Raw genomic sequence first — 17,413 nt, 5'->3', positions numbered from 1 at the left:
TCAACACGGCTTTTACTCTGTTCTATACAAACACTTTCTGAGGTGACAGTGCTTTTCCCTCAAATAAAAGTGGGATGGATATAAAGGTAAAAGAAAAGAGAAGGGAAAAAAATCAAACACAACTTTCTTGACACAGATGGTGCCCAGGTGTGTGCAACTTTTTCATCATTTATTTCTTGTTATTCATTATGCATCAAGCCTGGGTTTCCATCAGATGCTGTGCATAGATTAGAAAAAAATAGCTCCAAAGATTTCCCTTTCAGCATTGGTACGGTTTCTCGATGTGAGTTGGCAGGAGATGAAGCACGGAAAGCAAGGTAATATGGGGAGAAGGAAACAAAAAAATAGCTCAACATCAGACAAACAAGAGCAGTTGATCGAGGCTCAAAAAAAAAAAAAGATTGTAACAAGAAGTAACATGGATGAGATGATGGGTTTTTCAGAGAGGGCTTTTTGTAATCTGTGTTTGCACAGAGCAAAAGTTGTTCTTCATTTCAGGAAAGTCTGACCTAATGTGGAGCCATGTGTTCTTTTAAAAATATAATACAAACACATTCCAGCTGTCCTGATTATTAATGGCATTACTAATGAATCTTCCCATAAATGCAGTGTGTGCACTTTCAGATATAGTTTAACATTGAAACTACAGCTGATCATCAGCCTCCATCTCACTGTCATTTAAGTACTCTTATGTTAAAATAACTTTTTCTTTCATTTTTCATGCAGCTCCATGTACAACATTCTTTGAACAACATACTCCCTTTCTTTTTTAACTTCCACACAACACATCTCTTTTGCCTTTCTTAATTCATGTCCAAAATAATCATTTCTATATTTTACTATCACAATAACTCCTAAAGAAAATCTAAATATCTTCAATAAGGATTAAAACGCATTAAACTTTAAGCAACTGGAGTTGTTGAAGGAAATCTTACAGTAGGTCTTGCTTCAATACCTGCAAGTCCATATATATATGCAAGTCCATATATATATATACATATATTTATATATATATATGGAATACTTTATCCCTATTAGCACTTACTTATCAAATGAATACAATCAATTCATTATTTTTTGCTACAACTAAAAAGAATTGAATAGTTGTTTTGTTCTGTTCTGTTTATTAAGATGGCCCAAATGGGCCCAGGATCCTAGCTGAATTCACTTTTCCATTCTTCCACATCAAGCTGCAGATACAAAAGCTGTGTCTCTGTCATGGTGAATGAGAACAAGTTAAAAAGGGAGGTTTGTCTCTAGGAGAGAAACAGCCAGAGAGACAGATGTATGGGCTTTCAAACGGAAAAGCAATGTTTCCACAAAGCGGGCACACAGTTAATAATTCAGCGAACATAAGAGTCCATTTGAGAGAAGATTCTCTAATATTCATGTGACATGATAGCCTAGACAGAAACTTCTGCCCTCACTGAGATCCACTTTGTGAGGCACGATACTGTTTTGTAATTTATAGTCTTGGTTTGAGCCAAACCAGAACAGATCCAGACTATTCCACAAGAATTGCAAAATAAATAATTTAGAATCTTTTGTTCTAAAAAGGTCCACATGGTTTAACAGCGGTTAGCACTGTCACCGCACAGACATGTAGGTCAAGAGTTTGAATGGCAGTTCAACTTAAGTAAAGTTTGCATGTTCTCCCTGATGATAGTTTCCACCATCTGAAAACACATACTGTGGTTGAGGTTAAGATTTAAATGAAGAAATTATAATTTAAAAGGAAAGAATATAAAAGAGTAACCTTACAGTCAACTGTGTCCTTCAGCAGTGGATGTAGAAGGACTCTCGGTGACCCAAGGTGCAGATTCAGCCTAAAAGATTAATTCAGATCACCATGAATATATTAATGGACTAGTTACACCTGTCTACAATCATGCCTTTGTATAAAATGCCATTAGTTCCTGACTGCTGTAATTAAGAGTGGACTAATCACCTTCTGTCTCCATTTGCTCCCTGGGCTTCTGTCTTATTTGAAAAAAGCTCCAGTATGGTGAACCCTAAGCCCAGAGCCTGCTGAGATCCATCTGGTCTTGACGTTAGCGACACCAGCTCCACGACCACCACATTGCAAGGCAACCGCAGAGATGTATGGAAATAAAGGGCCTGAGGAGACATAAACATCATCAATCTGGAAACCTCTACTGGTCAAGAATGTAAGTGGAAGTTTGTCTGATTTTGTTTTTTAATATTCTATCTCTTCTTTTACACTGTTTGCAACTGCTAGAAAATTTTCCTGGTACAAAAGGTCTGAAAATCCACTTCCTGTATTTACACATGTTTTAAGAGAAGTTCAAATAATAGAAAGAAATCTTCTGAAATCAATTTAATGCCATAAAAAACAAAAAGCACAGGAAACATCCAGCTCGTGTATAAAACATTAGATGAGGTCCTTACAGGAAGACGGCTCTGTCTCCTGGCAGCCTCTTTAGAGAAGACCTTGTCAGGAAAATGCTATTGCTTACAGGCGTCTTATATTTAATAAAAACAACCGGCCGAGAGCCATGTCAATTTTCATAAACAAAAGCCAGAATTTTTTTATGAATACACAAAATTGAATACTATATTGTAAAGAATAAAGATAAATAAATAAACCTGACGGGAGTTGACACGAGCTGCCATGGTATCTACCACAGCAATTTCTAACAAACAAATGAGCTTGTTCCTCTTTCAACCCAGCAATCGGCCCTGGCAGAGCTATATATGTAAATTCAAAGGCTTTTTTTCCATTAATACAAAGACAGCTGAATACAAATAGGACATGTGGGAGGCAAAGAGTGCTGTAAAGACTTGGTTGGACTTAGTTATTTTCATTTTGCTGCTTTTTTTTTTATTATATGTCGGTTGGACTGGTCTTGCTGACGCAAGGATGTTGAGATATAGAAAACACTTGAGTTCACAAACCGGTCTGACAGCTGCAACAAAGAGTCCCGCTGAAAGTGATTCAATAGCAGCACTTTTATTCATGAAACAGGAGGCTAGGCAAAGCCATAAAGTCAGGCAGGGGAACCGGGTGAACTTGAATTTGAATGTGTAGTCAACAAATGTCGTTCAGGCATTTTAATCTGTTCTAATGTGATGCCAGGCTCATTTCTAAATGATCTTAAATTACAATTTTAGACATAGCTTGGCGTGTTGCTGAGCTGAAGTTCAGACTCAGATGTTTCAGGAGTTCCAAAGTCTGAGCTGAGAGTGTAAAAATATCACCTGTCCTGAGATGCATGTCATTTTGGTATACAGACTCTGAAAACTCACCTACTCTCACCGTGACTTAACTCCCAAATCAACTCTTCATCTTTAGAAGAACTTCTCATGAACTCAACCCAACTTCATATAAATAAACAAGACTACATTTTTAACACGTATATACTCTGCTATCTGATATCACAGTGGTCCTAATGTGGGGAACAGAGGAATTACAGCGTTTTAAAAAAGTTTGCAGTAACTCAGTTCACTCTCCACCAGCTCGTATGTCTTCCTTCAGAGTTAAAACCAGCGTTTAATTTCCACTGGTTGTCATCTTTTTGATGCCTCGCTGTTGACTGAGTTTGAGCCCCAACCATTTTGTATCTTTCCTGGTTGTCTACACCTGGTCTTGGTCCACTTGTACTTGCCTCTATGATAGTAATGAAGCTCAGTTTTCATGCCACTCTTAAGACCTGTATTTGAGTGCATTCTGTTCAGCAGTTAGACACATTTTGAAACATGTTTACCCTGTTATTACTCATACTAAGCAGATTTTCTGTCAGTTCAATGTATTATCTTAATAGTCACTAATTTCCTTCTCTATATATAAGTACATTTTCAAGACACTTTAATCACAGTGTTTTGTGAAATACCAAGAAAGGTTGCTGAAAAAAATAAAATAAAATAAAAATCCAACTGTTAATATCTTGCATAAACATTTCAGGCACACAAAACACACAGATGAATATTTTTGCCAGGTTAAAAAAAAATCATATGAATTCCAAGCAGCGCAGGAGCCGCCAGAGTAAACATTGGGAAAATAGTCACCATTGGCAGAAACCCCTGGCCCAGTGCAAATGAGAGGCTATTTCTCCACAGTGACTGTCAACAAGGCAGCAATCAATTCTGAATATGCTCCCTGCCTGCAAAAGGTCAAGTATTACTGTGTAAAAATGGTCTGACAGAGATATGTCACTTAAATGCACCAGCACTAAAAAAAAAAAACCTGTCCTACAGAATCAATTGAGTGTCAGTGACTTTTTATGTTTACATAAAAAGCAAACATTCATATGTTCACGGAGTGGTCGCCTGGGTGATCGCTTCAGACAGAAGGTGCTGCGAAAGATCAAGAGGCTACAAGTAATAAACAGATGTATGTTTGCACAGAGACGTCTGGAGCATCCGTAGTATAATTGAAACTGCCCTGTTCATTGGCCTTTGGAGGCAAGAGAAAAGCAAACGGGGCATTTCCATTCTGCCGATATAGCTGCGGAGAACCTCTTTCAATCCATTCCTTTACTAACACTTTTAAAACTATGGTGTCTCTATCACAGTGAATGGAACAAACAGCATAGAAAAACAATAATTAAAGTAGAGTTTAATGTCATTTATGATATTTTGTAATTCTAAACTCCTGGTGTTTCTAATTCAATCAAAAAAGCAGTGGTAAAACGTGCTTTTTAACTCACAGATCAAACATAAAAAAAAAAAAGCTTAGCTTTAATTACACATAACCAGACCTACTACGTTTGCACAGTCCCTTGCCTTAAGGTTGAGGACAGATGGAGATTGTGAAGAGGAGAGAAAAAGATTTTAAAAAGTGTCAGTAAATATATGCATTACAGTAGCTATGATGACGATGAGGACATAAAGACATTAGGGGACCATTATTATTCACTAACCATATGTCGACTTGGTAACATGATTTCTTTTAAAAATCCATACACACTATCCATTCTATAAAAGCTTTTAATTACTGTGGAACAGAGATTAACATTGAATGGTTCCAAAAGTGTGGGGCACGTCCCTAAGAGGTTGCAGCAGTATTGTAATGGACAATGTTTTTTTGTTTTATTTTAATATTTCCTTCATTGTGCCACAGCAGGAGAACTGCAATAAGTTAAATAAGAATCACCGTTTTAAATCATCTGTGAATATGTTGACATGGGGACCGGGGGGCTTGACAACAGTACTATCTATAAATGGCAAAGCAAATTTTGAAGTCCAGTATCAAAAACCAAACAGGAAAGTCAGTTCTTGTAATACTTTTTTTTCAGGAATATTACACAATTATACAAGCAGTTCATTTCCATAAGTCTGAAGATCATTTAGACAACCTCAGTCGTGGGTTTAAAAAATGTAAATATATAAAACAATCAGCTTTACTATTTTTATCTATAATCTATACATAAATGAAATCACTATATTATTGGCAATTCCACATTTTACTGCAGGTATTTAGCCTATGCTCCCCCGAGGTGTGCAATGCATCTGAAGTTGAAAGGCGAAGAAGTTTTTTTTTTTTTTTTTTTAGTAAATTTTCCATAAAGAAAACTGAGGCAGACAAAGGAGAGAAGAAACAGGTGGAACAGTCAGCTAAAAGTGAGAGGAGTGTAGCAATTACTGAAGAAACAGCCCAATTATGTGGTATCCCACCGAGAAACAGAGGTGACAGTGGTGAGATTTTTATCTGGCATTGACTTTTTCAGAGCAGCTTTTTTTGGGTTTTTTTTTTCCATCTCAGCTCCGATTTAGCTCATTTTAGACTAAAGACCGAAAGACATCGAGTTACTGCAAATTACCAGCCTTTTTGCAGTGTGCACAAACTTCTGCTCCCAACTGATTTTTGATATTTCTAAAATTCAACAAATTTTTAATCAAAAATTGGAAATAGTGATAACACTATTTAAGTGACACTTTGTTTACCGGATAGTAGGAGCCAGTGTTTGGTTCTATATGATATATATAACTGGTGAAAAAGCTCTGCTCACTTCCTGTTTAGTTGAGTGTGCTAACGATGCAGAAAGTGTAATTATCTATATACACATTACAAAAAACATATTATTTACTGTACATATCTGTTTTTATTGTTTAATCTTTAGTTTCACTGGTGTATTGTCTAATGTCTATTGACACCAGTGTCAGTTCAAGACATTTTGTCTTCTGTTTGGTTTGCACACTGCGTGTCACTAATTTGCAGGTCTGCATGAGTGTGCTACTCTTGTTAGCCTGTTTTTTTGTCTTCAAGGTTTATTTAATAAAGCTGAACCTAAAGGAGTACCTAATTAGAACTCAGTATCGGGAGCAGAGAATTAAAAATATGGTACCGGTTTGTAAAAAATGGTTTTGTTAACTCTCTAATTACTACTAAGAATAAAATATGAAGGATAAAAAATAATAATATTTTTAAAACTCTCAATCACAACGCATCCCAATTACTAATTTGACTCATTTCAGCTTTACTAGATTTAAAGACATATCTAAGGAATCTTCCTTTTCCTACAACTTTCCAGATCTTTGTGATTGCTGAGTTGAGTCTTAGTATGTCACCAGGTTGTGCGTTCCTGACATTTTGTAAATCCAGCCTGAAATGCCTCAGAGACAAATTTATGGGCATCGACTGTGAATGCAGGAGATGCATCACAATGTGAGAGGAATGCAAGAAATATAAAGCAGTGAAAGGGCTTTCAGAAGGGACCAGTGCCAGACTGTCTTATTCAAAAGAATAAAGTTGGACTTGACGTGTAAAAGCCTGGAACAACAAAGCACACCACAAAAAGACAGATTTTTTCCCCCTCTATCTAGCTGCCTGAGTGTTCTTTCTTTTCTCTTTCTTCTACCACACACACACACACACACGGTGCCTCCTCGGGGAGAAGTGATAGTGATAGGACAGGGACAGTATGTGGAGGGAAATGTAGAGTGATCGAAGGAGAAAAGCAATATGTGGGAATAAAAGGTGAGTTAAGTCAGAATCAAGTCAACAAACAACTAACACCTTCTTCAGGCTCTCTCATCTTACGCACTATCACCTCAGCAGTGGCTCTCATGGCTCTTGAATTCCCTCCATCACACACAGACACCGACGCGCAGACACAAACACTCAGTACAAAGCTGTGTATTACCAGGTGAATTACTCTAGTGTGTGAGGCAGTTGAGCAGTAGCTGCTGCACTAGATGTTTGGTCTCCTCGGAGCTGAAATATTGATCACATCTCTGGCATGGCACTGTTCCCATAAATACTTGAAGTGTCTATCTGTTGGAGTGGAATGGCAGTTCAGAGACGGACTTCAAGAACCGAGGTATGAGCCAAAGGCCTGTTTACGCTGCCAAAGCAGCTGTTTTCACTGTCAATCATACAGTTTATATCGTAGGCAGGTTCTGGAAGAATCGTTTTAAAGGCCTTTAAAAATAATATAAAAAAACAAACAAAACCAAATGCTAGAATTGGAAGAAGTATGAAGGTAATAGGAAGAAAAAAATAATTCCTGATTGCACCCTTCTTCAGGGGTCACCACAGTGGATAATCCACATAAGAACAGGTTCCCATGACACACACATTTTCTGATGCAACCCTAGAAAGAAAAGAAACCTTTTCTTTTTTGAACATTTCACTGAGCAGAAACATTACTACGACCTCAACTGTCACCATGTGTGTAACTGTCAGAACTGCCACCTAGTGGATGTACTGCTTAATCATACCAAACTATAGGCACCCATCAGAGCATTTGGACCGTGACAGTTAAAACAGACGTAACTTTCTAGGCACATAAAAGGAGTATACATGAGGCTAAAGTCTCTTGTTTTACTGTTTATATTGACAATGCTAACAATACAGACCTCTAGTGACATATTGTAGTTTAAATTCCACTACTGTAGAAAGACATTGGGCCCAGTAACAAGTCTCACAGTAGGAGTGTGTTTCCTGATTCACACACAGCTTGCGAATTTTAAAAGAAAATCAGGGCTTTAAACTCAATACTCTGCAGGAAAAATGATGGTGTTCAGCTTAACATCCCCAAATCAGTTATGATGCTTAACACTCTAAATTACTCTGAGCACATGTTCACAGTGAGGCAATGCAGATGGCTTTCTATAATCTCCAGAGTTGTGCAGTGTCTATGCCGTGGATTTGAAAAAAAAAGGGCATTGGGTACATTTTCAAAACAATATGTTCTAAGGTTTATGCATTATTTAGCTAACCTTTTTTCTCTATGACACTTGTGAAAGCCATAATGGGAGCAGACTGCACATCTGTTTGCTGTAGTTACAGTGAACTGGTTGAACTGCGTGGGCAACAGCTATGCTATAACAGTTGTTAGACAAACAGCAGCAGTTAATTGCTTGTAGAGAAGGACCCCTGGTTTTTGTTTACAGAAATATGGACAATCATTTTATTTATAAGGGTGTTGTTAAGTCCAGATATTAATATGTGGTACTCTTATCTACACAAATACCTCCACTACTATATACGGTACTTTCAGGTACATTTAGGGCATCAGAAAAGTGAAACAGCTATGTTAATACATAAAGGTTAAAGGTGTGAAAATAAATGATAAAAAAAAGAAGAAAAGATTGAGGGAGTTTACTTAGTCTGTTGGTTAAATAATGTACAAAAATGTTTTTAGAAAAATAAATAAACACTGGCCTCTATAGAATCCTCCCACATGTGTTTCATTGCCTGTAACTTTTACCTAGAAATGTATTTTCTTCAAAGACTTGAAAAAGCAGAACTTTCCTAACTTGACCCTTTTCTCCAAAGCATGACTGTCAAGCTGACGGTGTTGCTAATATGAGAAGTAACTGCTCGCTCTCTGTGAAGACTGGGAGTTCAGATGGTGTGATCGTACAGAGAGACAATGCAGAAAGATGCAGATTTCCCTCTACCCCCCTCCAGTGTCTCTACTCCTCTATCTCTATTCATGGCAGCTCAACATTGCCCTCTACTGCCCATTGCCGCTTCACAAGGGCTGAGCCTGGAGGAAATATCTGAACAATCATTAAACAATCTAAGAAGAAATGCCAGGTAATCTGAACCCGTCCTGAGGGACTTGAGGGGCAGTTTTGGTGCCTGAATGTCAGAAATAAATCAAAAGAACTATTTCCTAAATATTAAGACAGGTCCACATTTTCATTATAGATTCTTTAGAACTGGGCTACGTCAGCAGAACCTAATATATAATGCCTTATGCCTTTTATAGTGCAATATACAGTCAATATGAGGACCACTGAAGCACGGAAAATCACATTAAGTTGTCATAAAAATATTACTTTTAAATAAACGACTCGTAAGACAAAACGAAGCAAATGCAGTGGGAATATCAAGCTTCGAACATGTAAAAAAATAAGTGAAACAATGCAGGAACATATATATATATATATATATATATATAGCTTAACTTAGCATATATCAAGCTTAAAAAACTATTTGCTTTACACCAGACATTAAAGCCAATCCATCCTGACTGAGCAATAGGGAGGTGTCGAGGGCATTGCAATTTTCATAGCAGTCCTGTAACTCAGGAGACCCCCTCCTGACATTATCTGGATATCAAACACCAATTTGCCACTCATAAACACCAGCATAAATGTGAGAGCATCGGGCCAAATCCAATAAAAAAAAAGGGCTGTTGTGAATTGTCGCAGCACGACACACATAGAACTAGGCCCACTTCATCATCCTGATAGGATATGATGTGGTTTATAGTATTATCCTGGATGGATAATGGGATTTGGATGCTTATTGGGACACTGTGTGGGTGTGAATACAGGCTAGGAGTAACACATTAGAACAAAGGAAGAGACTTTTGAGATAACATCGAGCAATTGCAACTGGGGAGGACAGACTGAGACACAACTGGAAGTCACAATGTGCCCTCACTGTGAGTCACTGTAAAAAGACTGTGGTGTCAAGAGCAAGCAACACCTCAGGGTTATTTTTTTCCACTCAAACCTGTTTCTTAAAACATCCAGGAGCTCCTGCATCTACTGACAACGACAGAAACTTCTGCAAAGCTGTGTCTGATGTGATAAAATAGGAGTGGGTGTCCTTCATTCACCAAACAGAGACCCCTAGATGTTTGACTTGGAGATATTCGGTTGTTCCTATTCAAATGTCAAAACCCAACATAATGGTTTGGAAACACACGGGTTTTCATGGGACCAGGCTACAAAAGGGCAACATTGCAGTTCACGGCTGACGAGCCACTGATGACAAACTCCTCTGGCAGACATTGTACAGCAGCTGCATCTGCCAGTTCTAGGATCGATGTTAAAGTCGTGTAATAGCACAGATGCATCCTGAAGTGTTGAGACTCAAATTGATGCCAAGATCTCTGCCCTCAGAGGGCTGCCATTCTGTTTGTTTCAATTTCATCCCAGCCTCTTGGCTTCTGACTGTCATAAAGGGGGAACAAGGAGACGCTGTGAGATAACGGAGTGTGAGAAAAAGGGGACACTAAAGATTTTACCGTCCTTCTATACTTCCATTATCCTCCTTTCCAAAACCATCCATGCCTAACTGAGCCTGAGACATGATGATACTTTTCTTTACAGGCTCCATGGATACGATTGAGCTTGAGTTTGAGTTTACTTCTTTTTTCCTCCGGGCCATAAGAGCCTACTAGTTGTATCAGGCAGGGTGGTATCATCTATCACTTAGAGACTTTATTGGTTGGAGTATCAGACTTTAATGTTTGTTTGGTCCCAACCGCATTCTCCAAAACTGTATTAAAGCCCAGTGTGGACTTTCGGTTTGAGCTTATAATTCTGTTACATAATTCACTGACCAGTCCTGAACCCAATAAAAAGTAACTCAAGACTGTTTTTTTATTTTGTTTTTAACTGAAACAAACTTTTAATAAGCATGCTAGGCTTTAAATCTTTAATTGAGGACAGAACTGAATAAACTCCACCCCCATAAGTGGTTAGTGCACTTCCTGAAAATGTAGTAAAATTAAAAGCTGGAGTTTAGTAATTCCTATTGACATGAATTATGTAACAGGTAAAAGGATAAAGCAAAGACTTATAGTGTTTTCTCATCCAGACTTAAATATATTAGCTGAACATAAGCAAACTTAGAAGCTGATGCTTGCAGCACTGAAAAGTTTGGACAGAAGCAAAGTAAGGATACAAAAGTTTGAAAGGTAAAAGCAAAATTCAGACCAGTGCTTTGCTAAGATGGTTACACAGTTACAGGGTTGAATAATTTGACACTAGTTATTTATATAAATAGTAAATAGAACAGGACCCAATATGAATCCCTGGGGGATGCCTTAACGAGTAATCCCAGCTTTAAAAAAGTGGAAATTATATTTTTTTTTATAATTGCAATGTAGATGTGAACATAAGGCCTGTACCATCAAATCTTACTCAGGAGAGAGGTCTTTTTCTGAGTCTATTTTTATCCCCTCCAAACTGTAGAAATCTTTCAAGTAGTCATTTCAGTTTTTACACAAAGCCATGATTTAAAAAGTCACTGACAGCACCCTGGAAAATACAAGTTTTTTTCACTCCCAATAGACATAATGAATCCACAACAACATTTTCAGTTATTGGCCACATTTATATGATTTGTTTCACATATAAAGTAAAATAGCATGCCAAAAATAATCAAATGCTTTACCATCTTTTTCTTACTATGACCTAAGAACACTGCACCTTTATTGTGTAACAAAAACCTATAAGAACACCTGTCCTGAAAAGTTGAATGAGGACCAAACAGTGAAGCATCCAGAGTTGTTAAAACTTCAATTCCAGGCTGACATTCAGGACCAGAGGCGACCAAACTGAACAAAAGAGACTCTTTCAAAGCAGATGTGATGATCTGTGACTTATTTCAGCACCAAGTCCCACATATTTTGTCTTTTGTACCTAAAGTCGTTCTCCCACTGCGACATTCTCTTTTTATTTCCCAGAAGTCAGAAGTAATTTCATCATCAAAGCACTTTGTTCAAATATGACGCCACATATTTTCACATGAAAAAAGTTGCTTCTTTGTTCTCAGAGCCTAATGGTGATTACAGAGGGAAAAAGAGCTGAATGGCTTAAAGCTGAAAAAGTGTCCAATTCTGGGTTTTTAAATGACACTGCAGATCATGCTCTTTTTAACTAATAAATATGAATAGCAATACAAAAAATATTTTCTGAAATTTCTAACTACAGGAAAATATATACTGGCATGCCAGAATCTTATTTAAAGTCTGATTAAATTTTATATATATTTTATATATCTGTCAAAACAATGCATTTTTACTTTTTCAGACTTAAATTAAAAAGTTTGATTACAAGATATTACAAAGCTTGCCAAAATCACTACCACTGGTGGTACATTGTAAAATGGAAACGCTGCAAATTAAGTACATCAAAAATAACATTCGCTTTTTGAATAATATGTTAGGTTGCTTCATACAAAATGCTGTGGTATAACCTATTTCCAAGCTAAATGTGAACAAAGTGTCCTGACAAATCAGCAGTGATCCTTAAGAAGACTGATGGATTCAGTTAGGGCAAATAATTTGTTTTAAATTGCCATTGCTTCTTGCTGGTTTTGTGTATCTGCTGCTAACAAGTTGCCTCTGGTTCCTAGCAGGACTGCTGAGCCTGTTGATTGGTGAAGTTAAATCGCTAACAACTGTGGCAGGGAGCTGCGTGAACTCCATTATTGTTCACTTGAGTGGATGAAGAGAGAACTAATGAATTATAGCTGTGGGTGAAAGACTGAATGGATTTCCATTATACAAACTGTTTGACGCTGCCCAGCCTATGCTGCTGGATTTGGAGTAAAGTCAAACTTTGAGTATCAATTCAGCACGTAGTTTAATAGCACAATAACAACCAGTTAAATGAATGAGCCGACACAATTTTGATCAGAATAAATAAATTAGGACTGTCAAACGATTAAATGATTTAATCTGATTAATCACAGGGTGGATTAATCACAATTAATTACTGTTATTTTTGATCATAGCTAATAATGGATAAATTGGGATAAATAAACATTCCTCAATATGACAACAAATATTTTGGTTATTGTTGTAATAGTAAAACACAACAGCAGAAGGTAGGTATATGTGCTTTTATTTGTGATTAATGTGAGTTGTAATTCTGACCAGGTGCTAAAACTTAATTAATCTGATTAATTTCACAAATTAATTACAATGGTTATTGTGTTAATTTTGACAGACCCTAAATAAATGTATATATACATCTGTCTTTTTCTGTCACCTAATGAAAAGTTAGGGTTAGTATTTGACTCTTATTGCTTATGTTATTGTTAAAACCGTATGTCTGGCAATTTTGGTTGACCACTGAGATTGCAAGGATTGCTGAATTTGTTATATAAAGAGATAATTTAATATAAAAGACAATTATCAAACATCTTGATTTCTTTGATAATCAACTGGAACATAACCTGTGTGTCATTTTCACAACTGGGGACTTTTCGCAGTACGATTTACCCTGTGATAGTTCTCCTCTTAATATACTGGAACGTATTAGGTCATTATGGGCAATGGTGCATATCAGTGAGCAGGAATACTTTATGGCTTCCTGGTTGTTCTTTCCATTAAATGTTTCTATTTTAATCATATGGATATGTAGTATATTGCCTTGTGCATTGATAGTGCAGTGTGTAATGACATTAATCACAAAAAAGTGGTCTCTAACTTTACCGTTTTGCCCTAATGCTCTTGGCTTTGTGCTCCTATTATCAGCTCACTAACTACAGATGATTAAAGCATAAAAGCAGAGTCAGAGATGAAGGATAAAAAGCAATGGTGAGCTTGAGTGTTGAATTGGAAGTGGATAATCTCTCCAGGATTCCATTTTATTTGACTCACTCTTGTGGTGAAGCTTTACCAGAAGACGGAATCAAATGAAATAATAAAATAAAATATTACTATAGTACTACCTGGTATTATAATATATGGAGTCTAAAGACCATTTAGTACTACAGAAAAGAATTAAATCAGTTTCCCTGCTAAAGTTGGAGGGGGAAACATTGGTGCCATTTCGTCAGAGTTAAAAGTGATCAACGATCCTTCCACTCACTGGTTTATAAAAGCTATTGCAGCCAAAAAGCTTTAGCTTTATAAGCTGCTGAACTGCAGTAAGTGCATCGTTATTCAACTGGCAGAAATGACCTGAAACATCCACATTCTGGTAAAGCCTGAGACTACAACAAAATGATTGAAATCACAGATTATTCAGCCATTTGTGTTGGATATTCTAAATTGGCTTCTATTTAGTAATCATAGTGTATGTGTTGTCCTGTGGTGGAGTTTTTGTTATTATAAAGCTACCTCATTGAAGATAATCGTGTTATTTTTTATCTTCTGTGGTCGACTCTTCCACGTTCTCCCAAAGAAGTGCTGGTGGCTTTCATCAAACAGTGTCAGCCGCAGCTGGTAGGTCAAGTGCTGTTCCACATCTTGTGTCTCCTGTGATAAAAGATACATCTGCGTCAGAGATGCCTAATGGTAATACCAGCCAAATAATGCAAAATCCTTCCAATCCGGTCTGGCAAGTGAGTCCAGACCGGGAATCATCAACCTTTATTAAACTGAGAACTACGTCAACGGTACTGAAAAATACAAAGAGCTACGTCTTTGATACACACTTGAATAATAATAACAAAACAATTGGGAAAGTCTTGTGTTGGTCTGCTGCAGGAGACTGCCCCCTGCAGACACCAAGTATTTCGTTCCTCTTGGGATTAAACCCAGGACTACCTGCCCTATGCTGCAGAGGCAGGCGTGCTAACCGCTACACTGTGGATCAATCAAAGTGACGTTTAAGTGCCTGTTGTTGACTAGTTTTAGAACGTATTCCATATTTGTGTCATCATAGGCCCATATTCTTGATACGTTAACAATTAATCGAAGTCAGCATGCTTATCTCCGCATCTTAGTTACTTTTTAAGTGAGTTACAACACTAATTTAATACTAATTGGTGTGTGCGGACAGTCACCTGAGGGAGGTGAGCTGCAGTGACCCGGCTGAAGCTGAGCTGGAAGCCCCGAGACTGGGTGAGGTGGTTGTCCACAGCCAGGCGAGCAGTCTGGCTGAGTGGAGGTAGAACTCGGTTTTTCTCGAAAGATTCGCTCCAGCTGTCCGCCATTGTGGACACGTCGCTTGCTTTGACCATTGTTATATTTTAATAATAGGAAGAATATGCACACAACAAAGCAAGCGTTTAGAAATGGAATTAGTCTATCCGTGGCTTTCATGTTTTGAACAGTGTCGCCATATTGAAATTGGAATGTGACATTCTTCACCAGAGGGTTACTCAGACGAAAGAATTTTTGTATTCAGAAAATTCAATGAAACAAAAGAATGAATAAAAATGTCATTGTAAACTGACAGCTCAGTTTATTAATATAAGATTATTATATATCGAAGACCAGACGTATATATTTACTATCATAGGTCGTCTTTGAATATTTTCCCCGTATATTTGGTATGTCCCGAAATGCTGCGTCAGTTGCTATGGTAATGGCAGCCTCGGTTGCATATATGTACGCCGTTTTAGCTTCCTGTCAGACGGACTTTTCAGAAGGAAAACAAAGTTATACTGGTCGTTGTTTTTACTTTCCAGCAAACCAGAGTCCATTGAGAAAAACGGCAAGTTTATCTGGAGGAATACGTGAGTCGCTGGTCTACGTATTTACGAATTTGCTTTTGTATTTTCACGGCGTACATGGTTGCAGTGACTTTCCTGTTCTTTGTGATTTATCTTTAAAATAGTCAGCCCTCGCCAATGTCCAATGCCAATACCAAACATTGTATGGTATTTTTCACCATCGGACCGACAGAGGCTCAGTTTCGTTGTATCCCGGTGTTACAATGACACTAAAGACCATAAAACATTTTTAAAATGACACGCAAAAGTAAGAATTTTAGAAGAAATTTAAAAGTATGTCTTTTTCGAAACATTTCTCAAAATGCTCTATTTTGATGAGAAACATGCAGATATCCTAGAATTTTGAAGTTTTTTCCAAAGATTTTCAACATAATTTTTCACCATCTGACCAACATGACACACTAAGTAAGATTTTTGGAAAAAATTCAAAACATTTTTTTCAAACAAAATTCTCAAAATGCTCTTATTTGATGAGAAACATGCAGATATCCTAAAATTTTGATTTTTTTTCCCAAAGATTTTCATCATAATTTTTTAAAAGATTTCTTAAAATACTCAAGTTTTGAGAAACATGCCGAGATCCTAAAATACTGTATAAAAAAAATTCCAAACATTTTCATGATAATTTTTCACCATCGGACCAACATGACACGCAAAGAATGATTTTTCAGAAAAATTCAAAAATATTTTTTCTAAAAAAATTCTCAAAATGCTCTTATTTGATGATAAACATGTAGATATAATTTTCCAAACATTTTCTTAATTTTCCCAAAAAAAAAATTTTTTTAAATTTCTCAAAATGCTCTAATTTTATAACATACAACATTTTCATGATCATTTTTCTTAATGTTATTTTTTATGATGAAACTTTGTGGAAAAAAGATCAAAATTTTAGAATATCTGCATGTTTCTTATCCAACTAGAGCGTTTTGAAAAATTTTTTTTAAAAGCTTTTTTTTTAATTTTTCAAAAAACCTTACTTTTGCGTGTCATGTTGGTTAGATGGTGAAAAATTATGATGAAAATGCTCGGATTTTTTTTTTTAATTTTTTGAAAAATCTTACTTTTGCGTATCATGTTGGTCAGATGGTAAAGAAGTATGATGAAAATCTTTGGAAAACGTTTTTTCTAAATTTTAGGATATCTGCATGTCTCTCATCAAATAAGAGCATTTTGACAAATTTCTTAGAAAAAAAAAATTTGCATTTTTTTTCCAAAGATTTTCATCCTAATTTTTCACCATCTAACCATGCAAGTTTATGTCGCAACTCATGCTGCCAAGTAAATCATTTCTGCTAAAAACTAAAACTTAAAAATATTTTATCTGAATATTTCAAAATATCACCAAAAACATGCCTTACCTTCCCAAAAAAGTGCAAAAAATTAAAAGTCCCAAAAATGCATCAAAATGCAAATTTATGTTGCAAAATATGGTGCTAAGTGAATAATTTGTGCTAAACACACCAAAAAATATTTCATCTGAAAATTTCAAAATATCACCAAAAACATGACTTTCTATAGCCTTACCTTCCCAAAAAAGTGCAAAAAATAAAAAGTCCCAAAATTGCATCAAAATGCAAGTTTATGTTGCAAAACATGGAGTCAAGTGAAACATTTGTGCTAAAAACTCCAAAAAATATTTATCTGAATATTTCAAAATATCACCAAAAACACGCCTTACTATAGCCTTACTTCTCAAAAAAGTGCAAAAAATAAAAAGTTCCAGAAATGCATCAAAATGCAAGTTTATTTGGCAAAACATGCTGCCAAGTGACATTTAAACACAAAAGAATC

At 36.5% G+C, this 17,413-nt stretch overlaps 1 protein-coding gene across 3 annotated transcripts in view; it reads right to left on the bottom strand.

The window, feature by feature from the left end:
* nphp4 (nephronophthisis 4) overlaps nt 1-15,429 on the bottom strand; it is a 92,751-nt gene extending 77,322 nt beyond the window's left edge. For 2 of the 3 annotated variants that reach the window (XM_008318417.3, XM_017036294.2), the window contains exons 1-4: nt 14,948-15,429; nt 14,280-14,417; nt 1,949-2,118; nt 1,762-1,826 (exon numbers count right to left, since the gene is read on the bottom strand). In XM_008318417.3, the coding sequence (XP_008316639.1) occupies nt 1,762-1,826; nt 1,949-2,118; nt 14,280-14,417; nt 14,948-15,124 (550 nt within the window). In that variant the 5' untranslated portion in view covers nt 15,125-15,429. The remainder of the gene's footprint in view (nt 1-1,761; nt 1,827-1,948; nt 2,119-14,279; nt 14,418-14,947) is intronic. The other variant, XM_025059431.1, reaches the window with a different exon arrangement.
* Between the last annotated feature and the right edge of the window lie 1,984 nt (nt 15,430-17,413).

The sequence above is a fragment of the Cynoglossus semilaevis genome, chromosome 10, assembly GCF_000523025.1.
Source record: "Cynoglossus semilaevis isolate Cse_v1.0 chromosome 10, Cse_v1.0, whole genome shotgun sequence".
Lineage (NCBI taxonomy): Eukaryota > Metazoa > Chordata > Actinopteri > Pleuronectiformes > Cynoglossidae > Cynoglossus > Cynoglossus semilaevis.
This window is presented reverse-complemented; position numbering and strand designations above follow the sequence as displayed.